The sequence below is a fragment of the Podospora pseudopauciseta genome, assembly GCF_035222475.1.
Source record: "Podospora pseudopauciseta strain CBS 411.78 chromosome 7 map unlocalized CBS411.78m_7, whole genome shotgun sequence".
In the NCBI taxonomy this organism is placed as follows: Eukaryota; Fungi; Ascomycota; class Sordariomycetes; order Sordariales; family Podosporaceae; genus Podospora; species Podospora pseudopauciseta.
In genome coordinates this window covers 1683583-1699548 of record NW_026946667.1, presented here as the reverse complement: position 1 = coordinate 1699548, position 15966 = coordinate 1683583, and the positions used below count along the sequence as shown (strand labels likewise).

The 15966-nt window shown below is 52.9% G+C and overlaps 3 protein-coding genes across 3 annotated transcripts; 1 reads left to right on the top strand and 2 right to left on the bottom strand.

The window, feature by feature from the left end:
- Positions 1-801: 801 nt before the first annotated feature.
- On the bottom strand, positions 802-1262 carry QC763_0107260 (uncharacterized protein; the record flags this gene model as incomplete). The annotated part of the gene is made up of 2 exons (XM_062906464.1): positions 1114-1262; positions 802-1051 (listed from the first exon to the last, which is right to left on the bottom strand). The coding sequence occupies exons 1-2, from the start codon at positions 1185-1187 to the stop codon at positions 802-804; spliced, it is 324 nt and encodes a 107-aa protein (XP_062761817.1). The 5' UTR covers positions 1188-1262.
- Positions 1263-3429: 2167 nt separating this feature from the next.
- On the top strand, positions 3430-9125 carry PUF3 (mRNA binding protein puf3). Its single transcript, XM_062915817.1, has 6 exons — positions 3430-4237; positions 4573-5008; positions 5105-5300; positions 5356-6875; positions 6926-7481; positions 7532-9125. The coding sequence occupies exons 2-6, from the start codon at positions 4955-4957 to the stop codon at positions 7888-7890; spliced, it is 2685 nt and encodes an 894-aa protein (XP_062761816.1). The 5' UTR covers positions 3430-4237; positions 4573-4954; the 3' UTR covers positions 7891-9125.
- A 2623-nt stretch (positions 9126-11748) lies between these two features.
- Positions 11749-14929, bottom strand: HCM1 (Forkhead transcription factor; the record flags this gene model as incomplete). Its single annotated transcript, XM_062915804.1, has 2 exons — positions 11749-14133; positions 14918-14929. 2 exons carry the CDS (start codon positions 14927-14929, stop codon positions 11749-11751), a joined length of 2397 nt encoding a protein of 798 aa, XP_062761815.1.
- Positions 14930-15966: the final 1037 nt, after the last annotated feature.

Sequence of the window (15966 nt, the reverse complement as noted above, 5' to 3'; positions counted from 1 at the left end):
CACATGGTTCCAGAACACCATTCAGGCTGGTGTAGGTGCCTTCAAGATGTGCTCACTGATCAGTATCTAATGTATAGTAAGCGAATGTTCATCATCCTAATCTCAGCATATATGGGGCCATCTGCCACAATCATGACTTACCACTTACCAAGCTACATGAAGGCCCTTCCAGACAGTATGTCAAGTTCGGTTCCCAAGAAAGAAACGACAGCCGTCGGGCGACCCAGAAGTCTTTCGACAACCTTGCTTCCGATCTCGAGCAATCTGTTGATGTCAGATAATTTCCCAAAGGGCGGTGAAACTGCAAGTCGTCAACGAGGTGTGAAACATTCCCGTGATATCAACCTATCGGACACTGCATGCACAACCCCAAAGGAACTTGAGGATATGACAATTGGACGATATTGTGCTGCTGCGGGAAACGTGGAAGCATACCGTCGATGGGTGTCTTGGCGATGGCCCATGGATAGAAATACCCAACTGAAAGCAACAGAGCCCAGTCAGCGGGCACGTCGAGGACCATTATACCCGGGTAGATGACGTTCTCACCCGGCCAGACCTCCCTCTTAGTTGCTGGCGATGCAGGGAGCCGTGATACCGGTTCTCAGACCCGAGCACAACCTGTGGCAACCTGCCAGCGAAGCAGGTCTGTCTTGTGTTATGGCACACGAGCGCGTCGAGCCATATTGCCAGATGAAGGGTGTTTGGCAAAGCCAGCAAAACAAAAATGTGCTACCGATGTCTCAGACTGACATTGTTCGACCATCTAATTAGGAGAACCTGGAAGCCAGCTAAGCATGGTTACAGCGATGAAAAGGTCAGGACGGCAACGGGGTGGTGCGGTTGGGAGATGCCAGCAGACTCTGCATGCTGGCAGATGTCGGCTTGCTGATAATGGCCAAGACCGGCACCGGGCAGGAGGCTGGGGAAGATACGGGTTCGGTGCCGGACATCGGGCGCTTTTCTAGAGTGGAAACGAACAACTGCACGGCAGTCCGGCCGCACATGGCCAGCGCTGGGGGGCCCTGCGGCTTTCACTGCGACGTCTTGCCTGTCAAATGAGTCAGCTACCCGAGCATCTCAGTTAACAGATGGTCGTTCCACGGAACGTACACGCTAGATTGTTCTATTTCCTGCGTGCTGCCGGCAGCCGCAATTGTTTCCCCCTTTCCTGAAACAAAGGCCATCAACGGCGGCCGGGTAAGAGGCCCCGAGCGGTCGGCTGAACATGGGGCCTTGGGGGCCAAACCCAACAAACTTAACAACACATACACACCTTTCAGCATAAACCCCAAAAGGAAGAGGGTCGCATGCCTCTCCCGGGAAGGAACCCAAGAGAAGCACGCCTGGGGCAAAGAGGGAGAGGTTGGAGTGTGTGACAAGATGTGTACTGGCGCTTGCTTGTTTGGAAGGATCACAGATGGCGCACATTTATACACACGGATGGCCTGCCACTGGATCGGGTAGGTATGACAAGGCGGGAGCACCAAGCTCGTCTGGTCTTCCCCGGATCCGGCTGCTGGGAGGCGCATCGCCATCGAGCTGGGCCAGTCAGGGGAGGAGTTTGCGGGTGGGAAGCAGCGAGACACTGGGTGGTGATCTCGTTCGTGCTTCTCGGCCCGTCGATGACAACAGAGATGAAGGCATTCCACGAGGGCAGAGGAGCTTGATATACAGACAGCATCCCTTACCTCGAAGCTATCGAGATTCTGTTTATCAGACCGGTGCAATATTCCGCACATTGCCATTCCCTTGTCGCATCCATACCGGTGAAGGCGCCAAGGGTGTGCTTTTGGGTGAACACTGTGTCCCTGCATCCCACGATGGTGCCATTCGTGACCACGGCCGGTTTTTGTGGCGAACCCTCTCTTACCCCCTTAGTATCCGTTAACCAAAATGGAGACAGCCAGCATATGCACGCGCAAGAGACTGTTTGCTGGTGACAAATGACGCCAGACAAGCACAAGCATTCCGCACATGGCCCCAAGTGCAACGGTGCACCACGGCGTACGAAATTTGTCTCTGAACCAGGAGGTCAAGTTGGCAGCGTTCAGTCAGGCCAGGGTTCGGTCGCCCCCATTGCCTATTTGTCCGAAACGGCCGACTTTTCAACAATTGCTTTGTGGCCGAGAATGGGGCGTTTCGAAACGTATTAGCTCTGAGGGCCTCATCAAGAGTGTTCGAGATTCGAGCTAACAACGCAGAGAGGCCTGAGCAAAACAAAGAAGGGCGTTAGTTAACGAGGAACTCGGCCGCGAGATCAGCGGCCTTGCGGATCGCCCATCGTGTGGCATCAAATCTCGGCCGGAAGACGATTGGACTTTGGCATGGAAAAGGGAAAGCCAACAGTGGGAGGAGGCACGGCACCGAGGGAGCATCTGCTGGGCGCTCGGTGCATGTGTTCGATGCCGCTGATTGGAACACACAGTCCGCAAAGTGGCTTGCGCACACGGTGCCAACTGCCCAAGAAGACCTAGACAATTAATTGCTATGATATAGTGTAGGGCATGAGGCAACCATCGAGCCAACAGAAAGGAAAATAGACAACCAGAGAGAAAAAAGAAGCAAAAGAAAAAGTGCTCAAGAAAACACCCTCAACGCCCCGGTTGCACCGGCGATACATTCACACAGCCACTAGCACATCGCCGTCGTCATGCTACCTCGAAGGACTGAGGGACTGAGGTGCGCTGGTGAGCGACCCCGGCTAGGTGCCCTTCCATCCCCGGAAAAGGCCCCTCTCTACTCCTCCACTTCCCCTCTCACACAGTTTGCCGCTCGCATTTCTGGAGACAGAGAAAGAAAGAGAAAGGCCTTGTTGGCGACCTTGGAAACGGCGCTGACCATGCTGCCGAAACACGCTTCTGGTCCGATGCCACCCATCAGCTATTGCTGTGCCCTTGGAGCCTCGACTGACGAGTCCTTGGGCTAGTGAGGCACATGGTGCCCTTTTCAAGCTCCGGTTCGGGAGTCAGGTATAACAGCTGGTCGCTTGTAGGTAGGGCTCCACCGGTCTTGAGTGGGGACCGTGTATCTAAAACTATCTCTACTTAATCGCGGGTGGGAGCAACGATCGACGACGTAGAGCAACTTTTGAGGTCCCGTCTAGAGGATATGGATATGGATATGGATATGGATATGGATAGCTCTCTTTGGCCTACCTGATAAGATAGGTAGATTGACGCTCCCATCTCTATCTACACGAAGCAGCTGGCATATCACACCCAAACCCCAATAGACCACCATGAAGTAATAACCGTCTGAAGTTGATCGCGTGCATCGTGACCTGCAGCAACAGAGAGCAACAGGAGCAACGAGCGACGTCAAAGGAAAAAAAAAAAAGACTGGACCCCTCCCCTGCCGTCGGGTGGTCGGTAGCGCCCTAAAAAAAGGAGCCACAGGGTTGACTCGACTCCGCTAAGATCTTAGCGTTCCCCACTCCTCCCTTGTCGTAGCTGGGAGCTTCTCCTGCGCAACACCCGCAAAACCGCCAAAACTGCCCTGCAAGCCCTGCACTGGAGCCCTGTCCGCCCGTTCTCCTTTCGTCTCAACGCCGCGCATCAAGGCCAATCCCTCCAACCCCCGTCGCGAATCCCCATCTCCATCTCATCCCAGATCAACCCACACCCACCCAGCACCCAGCACCTGGCACCAAGCAGCAAAAGCAGGGCCCCTCCCCGACCCGCTTTTGGCTTCTGCCCGTGGCTCGCCCATCCTCCGCACCAGAGCCATCCCTGGGTCTGGCTACATTCCACCGAGCACCATCGCATCCATTCCTCGACCACACAAGTCCAAAACACCGCCATTCACTTTACTACTTCTTAGCAGAGCAGCCTCCTCGACTCTTCCCCCGTTAACTCGCAAACTCGCAAACTCGCCCCACCCTCTGCCTCGTCCTGCCGACCTGCTTTACCTTGCCTAGCCTAACCTAACCTAACCTGGCCATTCCTCCTCCTCCCGAATACCTACGGTAGCTTTAACTACCTACCTACCCACCCACAGCTCCGGATACCAAGACAATCAGATAGTTTCGAGCGAGCGAGCGACCGCCCACCCACCGTCCCGTCTTCCGTACACACATATGACCGACGACGGCCGCAACAGCACCTATTCGCTGGCCGCCGGAATCCGGTGCATAAACGACAGCACAGGCTGCCCCCGTCCCCGCGCAACCCGAGAGAGCTTGTGAGGGAGAGAGGACGTGTATCGGCGGGTTAGAGAAGCCAATTAATAACGTGCGGTAAGTGCTTGCATGTTGCACACCCGTCTGCAACACAGTACAATTCGCCGCCAGCTCAGGTTCTCCTGCTCTTTACCTTTTGTCCTCGCCGTTCCCTTGGCCTCTCGGCTCCGGCTTCAGGTGGACAATTATACAATTACCTGAAGCTTTGCCGTGCTTGCTTGGGTGGGTGCGAGTGGGCTGTGTGTGTGGTAACCCATCATCATCAGCCTTACAACTTCTCCGACCCTGCCCCCACTTGCCCTTTTTTCCAACTGCTTCCCACTTCTGATGCCTCTTGCGCTGGCTGACTGACTGACTGACTGACTGACTGACTGACGCTCCTGCCTCTGAAGCTCAACCTCTCTGGTGTCTACTGCGACTTTCTTATCGAGATACCCACGGTGTATATCCATGATCTATAGACGGCACACATAGCCTTTTGCGCTTTTCTCTCGGCATTCTCTACTGCTGCATCACTTCTACTGCATTCAAGGCTATCGGCAACAGCCCACTATCCTTTCGGACCCCCAATCGCTCGAGTGCCACGGACCTGTGTGGGCAGGCTTCCACTCTCGTTTGCGCCCCGTATAAAGGCGCCGACTTCCCCGCAGCCACCACGACGGCTCCACGACCGTCAAGCTTCCCTTATCACGGGCGGATCCTGTATTCACTAGGAATACGGTTCTTCTGCGAATCCATAAAAGCCATCTCCACCTCTCTTACCCCGAGGTTGCAATGACGTCTTCTAGCACACAGCGATCCACCAACGGCACAACCATGGCAGGCACGGTAAGTTGCTTCCCATATACGAGAGACGCATTCGCTCCTGCCTTTGAAGCATATGGCTGCCCGAATCTGGTACTGACGTTCTGACTGATCTTCTAGACTCGACCAAGCAGGTTCCCAAACCTTGCCCCAAGCTCCACAGGCAACGGCGCAAACGGTATTGAGAAGAGCTCCCAGCCCATCACAAACACATTTCCGGCGCCAAACACCTGGGGAAGCGGCACCAGCATCTGGTCCAACACCAACACCATTGGCAACAGCTTTGTGAAGAGCAGGGAGGCTGTGGGCGCCAGAGGTATGTTTTTCCAGTCAGGCGCTCCGTGAGAAGGCTTAACTAACATGCGGTGGAGATTCTAACGACGGATTTGTTACCCCCTCGGGGTCCGGTGCGCTGGCATCCGCATCGGAAATCGATCCATGGGGCAGGCCCGGAGGCCCTTGGAACTCAAACGATAACTCGCAGAACCGCAACGTGTCCGGTCAGACATCTCCAAACCGAACTCGCTCAGAGGTTCAGCTTCATGACATATCAGGCAGCATGCCTTACTATTCGGGGTCACAGACAATGACACAACGTGCCTTGGGTGGCTCAAAGGATGCCAAGAATGGCTTTCCCAAGTATACGTCGCAGTATGCTGACTTCACCGATGACAAGGACAACTCTTTCAGCAACCTGAATGGCGAACCTGAACAGCCTGTCGGCAGGTACCCAACTTCCCGATCTATGCAAGATCAGTCTTTCTTGGGAAATGGGCACTCGCGGGATCACCTCTCCACTTCTGGCCAGTCAGACAATGATTTGCACGGCCAGGGGGCCCCGTATGCCGACTATCCCTTCGGCACACCTCACACTTCGATTCACTCCCAACGTCCCTCTTTGAACGGGCCAACCGGGTCCTTCCATGGCCAGAACCCAAGAAGTTACGACCACAACAACATAGGGCAGCAAATCCCCGATGATGATCTCCCAGAGCGGTTGGGACGCATGGCCATTGGTTCTGGTCTTAATGGAGGCCCCAACGCTTTGGGAAATCTGCAGTCATTCGGTAACGGCTCGCAGGATTTCCAGCTTAATCCAGGCTCCCAGCCTTGGGATCATGGTCAAGGGTACCAGGCTGGACACTCGCGGGATAGCTACTCCAACAGCATCTCCCTGGACAGGCGGGGCTCTGGAGTTGATCACAGCTCGTCTGCCGGTAGCACGTACCGTGCTGGTGCGACTGGCGTGGGGTTGAACAGCCCACGAAGCTTCACACCCGCCATCGATTCATGGTCAAGACCGGTATCACGCGACCTTCGATCGGGGCCTGAAGCGGACCGGCGCAGCTTGTCCCATTTCCCACCGCAGTCACCTTACTACCAGAATGGGTATTACAACTTCCCACAGTACGCACCAGGCCCCTATGACGCTGTCTATGGCAGACAGCCAATGCAGTTTCCGGGATACCCACTTCCACAGTATCCATTTGCTCACAACGGCGTGCCGCCGGTTCGCCCAAGCAGTGACCGGGACCCGGCCAGGGGAGTGCGGAGCTTGAAGCTGGAGGAGTTCAAGACTGGGAACAAGTCCAGCAAGCGATTCGAGCTCAAGGACATCTATGGCTTCATTGTGGAGTTCAGTGGTGACCAGCACGGCTCTCGCTTCATCCAGAACAAGCTTGAGACGGCCAACAGTGATGACAAGAATCAGGTCTTCCATGAGATTGAGCCCAATGCCATCGTGCTGATGAAGGATCTGTTTGGCAACTATGTCATCCAAAAGTTCTTTGAGCATGGGAATCAAGCCCAGAAGCAAGTGCTTGCTGCGGCCATGAAGGGCAAGGTTGTTGAACTCTCGATGCAGATGTACGCCTGCCGAGTTGTTCAGAAGGTGAGCTTCTCTGCTTTCTTGTTTTGTTTTCATGCACTGACTAGCAATAGGCTCTTTCGCACGTGCTCGTTGAGCAACAGGCTGAATTGGTCAAGGAACTCGAGCCCGAGATTCTCACAATCGTGAAGGACCAGAACGGAAACCACGTCATCCAGAAGATCATTCAGACAGTGCCTCGGCAACACATTGGTTTCATTTTCGATTGCTTCAGGGGACGTGTCAGCGAACTGTCGTCGCATGCGTATGGGTGCCGTGTGATCCAGCGTGCTCTTGAGCATGGGAACGAGGCAGACAAGCAGTCCATCATGAAGGAGCTGCACAGCTGCGCCCAGATGCTGATCATGGACCAGTACGGCAACTATGTGACGCAGCATGTCATCACGGATGGCTCTCCCGATGACCGTTCCAAGATGGTTGCCCTCGTCATGTCTCAGCTGCCCATCTTCTCCAAGCACAAGTTCGCCTCCAACGTCGTGGAGAAGTGCATCAAGCATGGTACGGCTGACCAACAGCGCGACATCAGGGACCGCTTCATGTCCCGAGGAGATGATGGCAACTCTTTCTTGGTATCCTTGACCAAGGACCAGTTCGGCAACTACGTCCTCCGTAAGTCCCTCGGAATATCTTGTGATACTCAGAAAGCTAACCTCAGTTAGAAACCCTCCTCAGTGAGCTGCAAGGCCAGGATAGGGATGTCCTGGTCAATGAGGTGAGACCGCTTCTTGCATCCATCAAGAAGATGTGCACGGGCAAGCAAATTGCCGGAGTTGATCGCTTGCACAACGCCATCACCAGCTACACACCTTCGTCGACGGCCCCGACTTCTCCTGGCCTTCACGTCGACGTGAGCTCGGCGGTGCCGACTCCAAACCTCACGATGGGCCCGAACAGCCCTTCAAGCAGTCCGCCAAGCACTAGTGAGAGTGCCGTCGAGGAGACGATTGGTCAGACGGATGCCAAACCTGCCGCGACAGACGCGACGGTCAACATTCAGGACCAGGCCGACGAGGTCTAACTCTTCTCTACCGGTGGCATAGTGTCATGTCTATTCCCAAGCTTCTCTTCGCCTTGCCTTCCTTTCACCGATATTGCGATTTAATCTTCGGCCCTTTTGGGCCCTACGCTTTTCCGTTGAGATTTTGGTCCTTTACCCACATGGACAGGCACTTTGCTCATTACATTGCACACCTCGGGCGCCTCGATTACTCCGCACTCTTAATTCTTCACCAAACCATGTTTTGGTTCTGTATATCTGGAAAGCGCGCCTTGGATTGCCACCACGGGTTCCATCTGCTCAAATGGGTTTCATCTCTGCCTTTTGATCTATTGGCGAATGGGGGCTTTCTTTTCATCGTTCCATACCCGAGCATACCGCATACACTCACTACCTTTATACGGCAATTACGGTCAGTCTTCCCGAAACACACAAACAACACATTTACAGGGAATAGACATGGACAAAAGGATACCCAACATGACGTTTTTCTTTTTCTTTTGCTTTCCTCGTACTTTACGTACCTAGGTTTCGGAATGGGAAGTGGGATGCGACGCCGACTTTTGTGTCGTGGGCTTGTGGTTATGGGTTATGGGGCTTGGGCTTGCTTTTCTCATTTGGAGGGGCCATAGTAGTAACACCCAACACCTGATGTTTGCCAGAGTGGCTGGGTGTCGTTGATGGCTGGTTAGCTTCCAAATGATGTTTGTTATTACTTTGCTGTGGTTTTTTTCTCTCTTTCAGATGTGTTTTTATTTTTCTTTCTTTGCTATTTAAAAACTTTCCCCTCATGGTCGTTGAGGGGAAAACAAATATCGGGGACAACCGAACCGGGACATATCGTACGAACACACACACCGACAGCTTACATGGATGGGTTGATGAGATGTTTTTGATTTTATTTGTCTTGTGTTTGAAAGCGTGGAGTTTATTTGCTTTTTATGTGTTTTTGAAACCAAAGTTTATTTACACTCCTTTTTCTGTGTTTAAAATCTTGCGTTGAACTTGTTGTTGCTGTGGCAGGGGTGGTGGTCTTGTTTATGGTGATGTGGTTTGTGTAATTTCCCCCCCATCTCTTTTTCTTGTCTTTACCACAAAGGGGGTTTTCTCGTTGATAAATACAAAAACAACAACAACAACAACAACAACAACAACCACATCAACACAATAAATAATGGCGCGAATTGTACTTTTTGGTTGTTGAGGCGAAAAGGGAGTTATAGCGAAGGAGGAGCTATGGGTTACTTGGGCGAACGGCAATACATAAAATATTGGGATGGGATGGGGGATGGGATCTAAGGGGTAACAACAAGGAATTTTATTTTTGGGGTGGAAGATTTGGAGGAGGAGGAAAGGGGATGGGTGGTTTTGATGGTTGGTTGGGGCGGGTGGTATGGTGTTCTATGGATGCTGGGTTGGTGGTGGTGGTGGTGGTGGTTTACCTGCTACACATTTTTACCTACCTACCTACTTATCCTTACCTTATACCACGCGGTATCTTTTTGTTTTGTTTTTTTCGCTGGGCACATATTACCCCTTTACCTTATCTACAATACCTATCTACCTTGTATTCCCACCGACTTTGACTTATCATCACATCTGCTACTACCTCTAACTGGCTTGCCCTTCTTAATTACCCATTGGTTGTTTTATTTTTCCTTGTGCCCTTTGCCATTGATTGCGCCTCTTCCTCTTTCTTTCTTTCTTGTAAACCGCACGATGATAGCCATCATCACACACCATTCCCACCTACCCACCCTACCCTACCTTGCTTTTGTACAGCCAAGAATGAATTTTCCCCAGCACCACTGCAACAACTTTACATTCCTTGCTTGCTCTGCTCTTGGCGACCAACCACACACTCGTTTATGTCAACGTTGCCCTTTTGCGGTAGGTTGTACAACACAGTTTTTGTTGTGGTGTTTTTCCCTGGTTGTCCCTTATACATATATATGATTCTGCCGCGTTTGAGAGAGAGGTAGAAAGAGAGGGAGGGAGTGTGTGTTGACAGTGAGTGTGTTGATAAGATAGGCTGTTGTTGTGTACAGATAATGGGAGGGGGGATGAGGAAGTGTTTTGTAAGATATAGACTGTTTGAAGAGGATGGTGTTGTTTGTAGGATATAGACTGATTTTAGAGGGCGGTGTTGCTTTATGAGTGGGTTAATGATGGAGTGGAGTTGGGGGGATTGGGGGGTGGTAGATTTTGAGGGGAGGGGAGATTGTTTCTCTTTGCGAGACTTTGCTTTTGCTATATACACAGATAAACCAAATGTAAACCAATGAACCAGTAAGTGAGATGGCTATGGTACGCACAATACGTGGTTAGAGAACTGGATTTGGTATTTTCTAGGGATTGATGGATGCCGATTGTTTTATTCTCCTTTTTGAGTGGAAGTTGTTGAGGTTGCTTGTTGTTTGGTCTAGAAATATACAGGAGGGAGAGACTGAGTTTGGGGAGGGTTTGATACTATGAAAAGAAGAGCTTAGGCCTGTTTGGGGATGAAAGAAGAAAAGACAAGATCAGAGATGCAGTGGCTATTTCCCTGGCGTTTGCCCCTCGGGGTAGATTGCTTGGGTTTTGAGGTGTGAAATGGACTCTGGGCCTTCTTTGCCTGTTTTTGTATCAAAGCGGGAGGTCTATGCTAGGACATTTCTGGTGCTTGCTCTCACACGGGGATATGTTTTTGAGATGTAGATAGGATGGTCGTTCTTGCGTTAGAGCTGTTCAAGTGTAATTTTTCAGGTTTGGAGTGAAGACCTATTGAACCTGGTTCTTAGTCTGGGAAATAGTCTCAGTTTGGTCCTGATACAAACATCACGTTCCAAAAGCATCTTCAACAAGGCAGAGTCAAAGTCAAGCCTTAATTCTTTTCACACACGTGAACCCCCACCCACAGATCACATCATTTTATACACATTCACCTGTACATATGTCAAAGCCAAAAGTCAATAATGTCCACAGAAGAGAACAACAAATCCGCAAAGCGCAAAATCAGATTGATGATTCTCAACAGAAAATAAAATTCCCAGCCCAGGTATTCCCACAGATCCTGTAAAGGAAATCCAAACAAAGATATCCCCCTAAACAGATCGATATAACCCAACACAGAAATGAGCTCCCAGATCCAACCACGACCACTCGCAGAAGCCCAATCCACCCATGTTATAATGGATCTCCAAATACAATCCCCGCCCCAACCAACCCAGTCCCAATCCATATATCCCGAAAAAAAAAAACACAACGCAATCCAGGCCGCCGGTGAAAAGAAAGAACCGAAAATCCAGAAGAGATATCAGAACCTCACTGAAAAAAAAAATCCTCCCGCAGAACAGCAAAAAAGCCAGGATGAGAAGAGCAAAAAGCCACAAAAACAAAGCTCGCTCCCAAAGCTAAACACGCTTCCCAAGTCCAGAATATGCTGTTGTTGTCCCGTTTGACCCTTCCCTTGCTGTTGTTGTGTATGTTGTGTGTGTGGTACCCCCCTATATACTCCGGTTTACCCAACCCCCCTATTGAAAAACAAAGAACCCATCCCTTCATTAAGTATTCGTGATTACGACAAGATAATCCCACAACAAGTAAAGTATTCCCCCCCACCCCCCCAAGCCGCCCCAAAAGATCATCCACATCTGGAAGAAGCAGCCGTGAGGCTGGAAGCGCGCCAGTCCCTTTTTAACCCCATATAATGCAAACCAATACTTGTATTGTGTGTGTGTGCGAGCCCCCCCGTCAGGCGCCACATATGTGAGTGTAATCCGTCATCAGTCGTAACTGTCGTCATCTTGTGCTTTCCTTCCCAGTCTTGCAAAGCGATATGCGAGAATGGCAAGGGAACACAAACCACGGGCCCTATAAACTCATGGATTCATGGACCCCTCAAAACTTGGTAGTGTGCGAGCGGGTGAGGCTCGATTTTTGAGAGGGCCGATTGTTGTTATTGTTGTTGTTGTTGTTGTTGTTGTTGCGCAATGCTTGCGAGCTGCTTGAGCCAATCTTCTCGAACCCAGCGAGCATGTCAATCGGTTGGAAATCGTTACTCTCCTCTCCGAGAACATCAGGCGCGTAGAGGTCATCCATGGAGAGCCAGGGGGCCAGATTCTCACCGTTGAGCGCCGCTGGCATTTTGGATGGCGATTGCAGGTCGTGGAAAAGCTTGCTTGGCGATGAAAGAAGGCCATCAAAGACCTTGCTCGGTGTCTCCAGCATCAGATTGTTCGGCTGAGCAGGAACCTTGAGGAAAGACGCCGAGCTCGCAGAATTGTTGGACAAGGGAGCGGCCAGGTCGCTCAACGCGCCCGTGGAATGCGAACGTTCCATTCTCTGCTTCCTCACAGAGCGCTTCACAGGCGAGCCGGTGGGCGCGATTCCGGCAGGAGACAGAGCATAGAGCGAAGTGTACGTCTCGTTGAAGATGTCGAACTCTGGAAATTCGTCATCCTTGGTATGCTCGAAGTTGGCGAACAAATCATCCATGAGATAGCCGGGGGTGAGCTGCACTTCGGGACACATAGCCGCGACGCGCTTGTAGGGCGAGTCCCCGTCCACCATGGACTGGATGCTTTCTCGGTGAAGGCGCAAGTTGGTGCTAGGCGAGACTGACGCTGGTGGCTTTGGGGGCGCCTTGAGCTTCATGGCAGGGGTCAACGGCGGAAGCATCTGCCCAGCGTTGCTATGAACTGGCTGCCGCAGAGGTGACGAGGAAGGCGGAACATAGCCCTGAGAGCGACCCTTTGAGGGGCTGTCGTAAGATGAGGCGCGGAGACGGACAATCTCTTCCTCGGCCAGGCCTCTACGAAGACGCGGACGATCAGCCTCAGAGGTGAGTAGCTTGGAGTGGTCCCGCCCAGGACGCATTGCTGACGACTCGAGGGAGGAAATGTACCCGCTATCATCCATGAACGAACGCCGAGTACGCGACTTGCTGACCGACGAACCATGTCCCCGCCTCTGAGGTGGGGGGGTGTCACTGCGTCTCGATTCCACACGTTTGGGAACGGGAGGCGAGGAGTGCATGGCCGCAGGCAGAGGAGAGTACAGGTTGTTGTCGTGAAGGTCATTCTCCCCAAGCCTGTCATGCCCGTCATCGACGGTGGCCAGATCGGAAGCTGGAATGGTGGCGTCGGATGAGAGCTCCGGCAAGTGACTTGCAGGAGCTAGCTGTTGAGATGATGGCATTGGCGGTAATTGCGGCAGAGAGTTGGGTGCGATGGGAAGCTGAGGCGGCAAAATCGGTTCGTGAAATTGAGGCATTTGTGGTTGAGAGGGCTCGAGACGCGTCGACATGACCGGCATATTCTCAGCTGATGGGGCGGCCGCTTTCCTCGAGGGCTTTTCCTTCATGAACAAATGTTCTGCGCCCGGTTCAATTGCCCAATAGTTGCCCTTGCCCGGATCATCCTTGGGTCGTTCCTGCTTGATGAAGTGCTTGTTGAGAGACAGGTTATGACGGATGCTGTTCTGCCACCCCGCATCGTTGGCATTGTAGAAGGAATATGTGTCAGAAATCCACTTGTAGATCTGAGCCAGTGTCAATCGTCGCTGTGGTGAGCGGAGAATGGCCATCCCAATCAAAGTCGCATAGCTGTGTCCTGGCTTTGATCCATCGTCGATAATCTGCGGGAATGAGTCGTGCGGTGGCAGCGCGTCGTCCAGCCTTTGCTTCTTGGCGGGCCTCAGTTCCTTGATCGGTGCAGCCTCCAACAATCGCTTTCCTGACGGTTTTTGGTAATAATGCTCCAGAGGTAGGTTGAACTGTTGTGGCTGTGGTGGCGCGGGGAAAATCATGGGATGTGAGTTTTCCTTGCCCATGAACTGCTGAATGTTGAAGTCGGACTGCTGAGGTTTTTGGGCGACCGTCTTGAACCTCGACATTACAGGTTGTCTCTTCTCGGGCGAGTCGGTCCCTTGCTGTTGAAAGTTGCTTGGCGGCATCATCTGAACCATGCTGAGCTTGCTGCTTCGAGACGACTTCATCGGGGTGAGCGGCATATTGGATGGCGGAGCACTCGGCTTCAGTGGTGATTGCTTGACAAAGCTAGATGTGGGCGGGTTCAGTACGACATTGGCATCGGCGCTCTGGAGAGGCTGTCGGGCCGGCTTCGGTGCTGGAGGCATGGGCGCGTTGCTGATGATGGGAGCTGTCTGGTCGAAGTTGAAGTCCTCGTAGATGGGGAAGCCGGCTTGAGAGGCCTGAAAACGCGGCGGCTTGGCCATGTCAGGCCGAGCTGTGGAGTGGAGCGATGTGGTTATATCGATGGTGCCCTTGAGGTGTTGGTCAGTCGCTGATGTGTCGATGAGATGAGACGGGACGCGCTCGACCGGGCAAGGAGTCGGTCGTCGACAGCGACCGGATAAGAAGATGGTGTGACGACAGTGAGGAAAGGATCAAAGACTGTTAAAGCTCTTTTCTTACCTCCACCTGTGGTGCGGATCTGGTTTGATGGAATTGTGGGGGGCGGTGAGGCAAGGGATGGTCGTCGTCCTTCTCGTGTAATGGATGAGGGTGGGCGCTTGGCGACAGTGAGCGACACAGCACAGTGAGTGAGAGGACTGAAGACCGATGATTGTTACCGATCTTGGTGTCGCGGGGTTATCGTTGCTTCTTCACGATACGGATGTCAGGTTGAGTCGAGGGAGGGGAAGTGGGAGGGAAGAGAGGAGTCGAGGGAGGTAAGGTTGGTGGTGCTTGACGCGGGCGGGTAGTAGGGTAGTGTAGGGTACTAGAAGGATGTGCTCTCTGTCTGGCTGGGGGAGGGGGGGCGTGTGAGAAAGAGAGCCCGTCTGCCAGCTCACCACACTTTGTTCCAAGAATCCAAGAAGGCCGTGGGGTGGGGCAGCGAGCAGGCAGGGAGCGGAGAACAGGCCAACGGAGTGGACGAGTGGGAAGACGCGGGCTGACCTCGGACAGGGAGGGGGGCTAGTCGTCTTCGGGTGCAGGGGTGCGGCAGAGCAGGAAAGTCGTCGTCTATGTAAGTGGTGGTTCAAGCCTTGAGCTGGTCCCAGGTCCAGATGCTGCTCTCGGCGATGTCGTCAGGAATAGGTATACAGTTATTACCATGTAGTGTAAGGTATCCTGTCTGTGTTCTTCGTCGCTTCTTTTCGTTTCGGGATGAAGAATGGGAAAGATATCTGAGCACAGTACAGTACAGGAGCAGGGAGAAACCCCTCCCGTAAATTCCTCTCGTGGATTCACTAGAACGGGCAAAAAGTGGGCTGTGCAGAGGGATGCACGATCCCTAGGGCGCGGGGAGGGGACTGGACTGGGGACTGGCCTGGCCGCCCGGTGCTTGAGTGAACTGGGCCGAGCAGATGGACGACGTGCACGGCAGACGCAGCTTTCCTCTGCCTCTGCTTCAGTCTGCCTGCCGTGCAAGGTGGATGGGCCGGCGAGCCAGTCGAGAGGCAGTTGAAGCCAGTTGATTGAGAGAGGTCGAGCACGTTTGGCAGTTATTCTCTAACCGTCCCAACCGTCCAACGGGAGACGGCGCCGTCGCGCTTTTGTTTATCAAAGTGCAAACGACTGGACGCGAACCTACGCGTTTCGGCCGCGCATATCTTGCCCCTCAACCAATCGCAGCCCTCGGTCGGATCTCGAGTCGCAGTGCTTCCGACTTGGAACGAGGTCGAGGGCCAGATCTATCAACCTCAACCCAACTGCCCTGGCGTACCAACGACAGGCCAGGACAGCAGCGACTTCATACACCAGGTCGTCGTCTCGACCTTCCCCTCCAACGTTCAACGGCACCCTCTCGCCGTCTCTGGCACCATCTGCTCACCATCTTTCTCCGTGGTCCCAACTCTGCGGACCGCACCAGCTTCACGCCATCTCGACGCCGGCATTTGAATCAGTGCGTACTCGTCTCGAATGGTGGACGTTGAATGGTAGCAAATGACATCATTGGCCAGCTCATGCCTCCGTATCGACCAAGTTCGTAGCTCGTTTCGATACATACAGTCAAGGAAGTGTCATCTGGATCCACCAGATATCGGCATCGCATCGGCAAGTCCAGCGTTAGCAAACATGATGCACATACGATGGGGCCGGCTGCCCGAGGCTCCTCTTTTTGATCATTTTACCGATCCACCAGATCGTGA

What these genes read in the sequence shown, in the direction of transcription:
- PUF3 (XM_062915817.1), top strand. Translation starts at nt 4,955, where the DNA reads ATGACGTCTTCTAGCACACAGCGATCCACCAACGGCACAACCATGGCA. An exon ending in GGAGGCTGTGGGCGCCAGAG is followed by an intron (nt 5,301 to 5,355) that starts GTATGTTTTTCC and finishes CATGCGGTGGAG; the next exon opens with ATTCTAACGACGGATTTGTT. An exon ending in GTTCGGCAACTACGTCCTCC is followed by an intron (nt 7,482 to 7,531) that starts GTAAGTCCCTCG and finishes AACCTCAGTTAG; the next exon opens with AAACCCTCCTCAGTGAGCTG.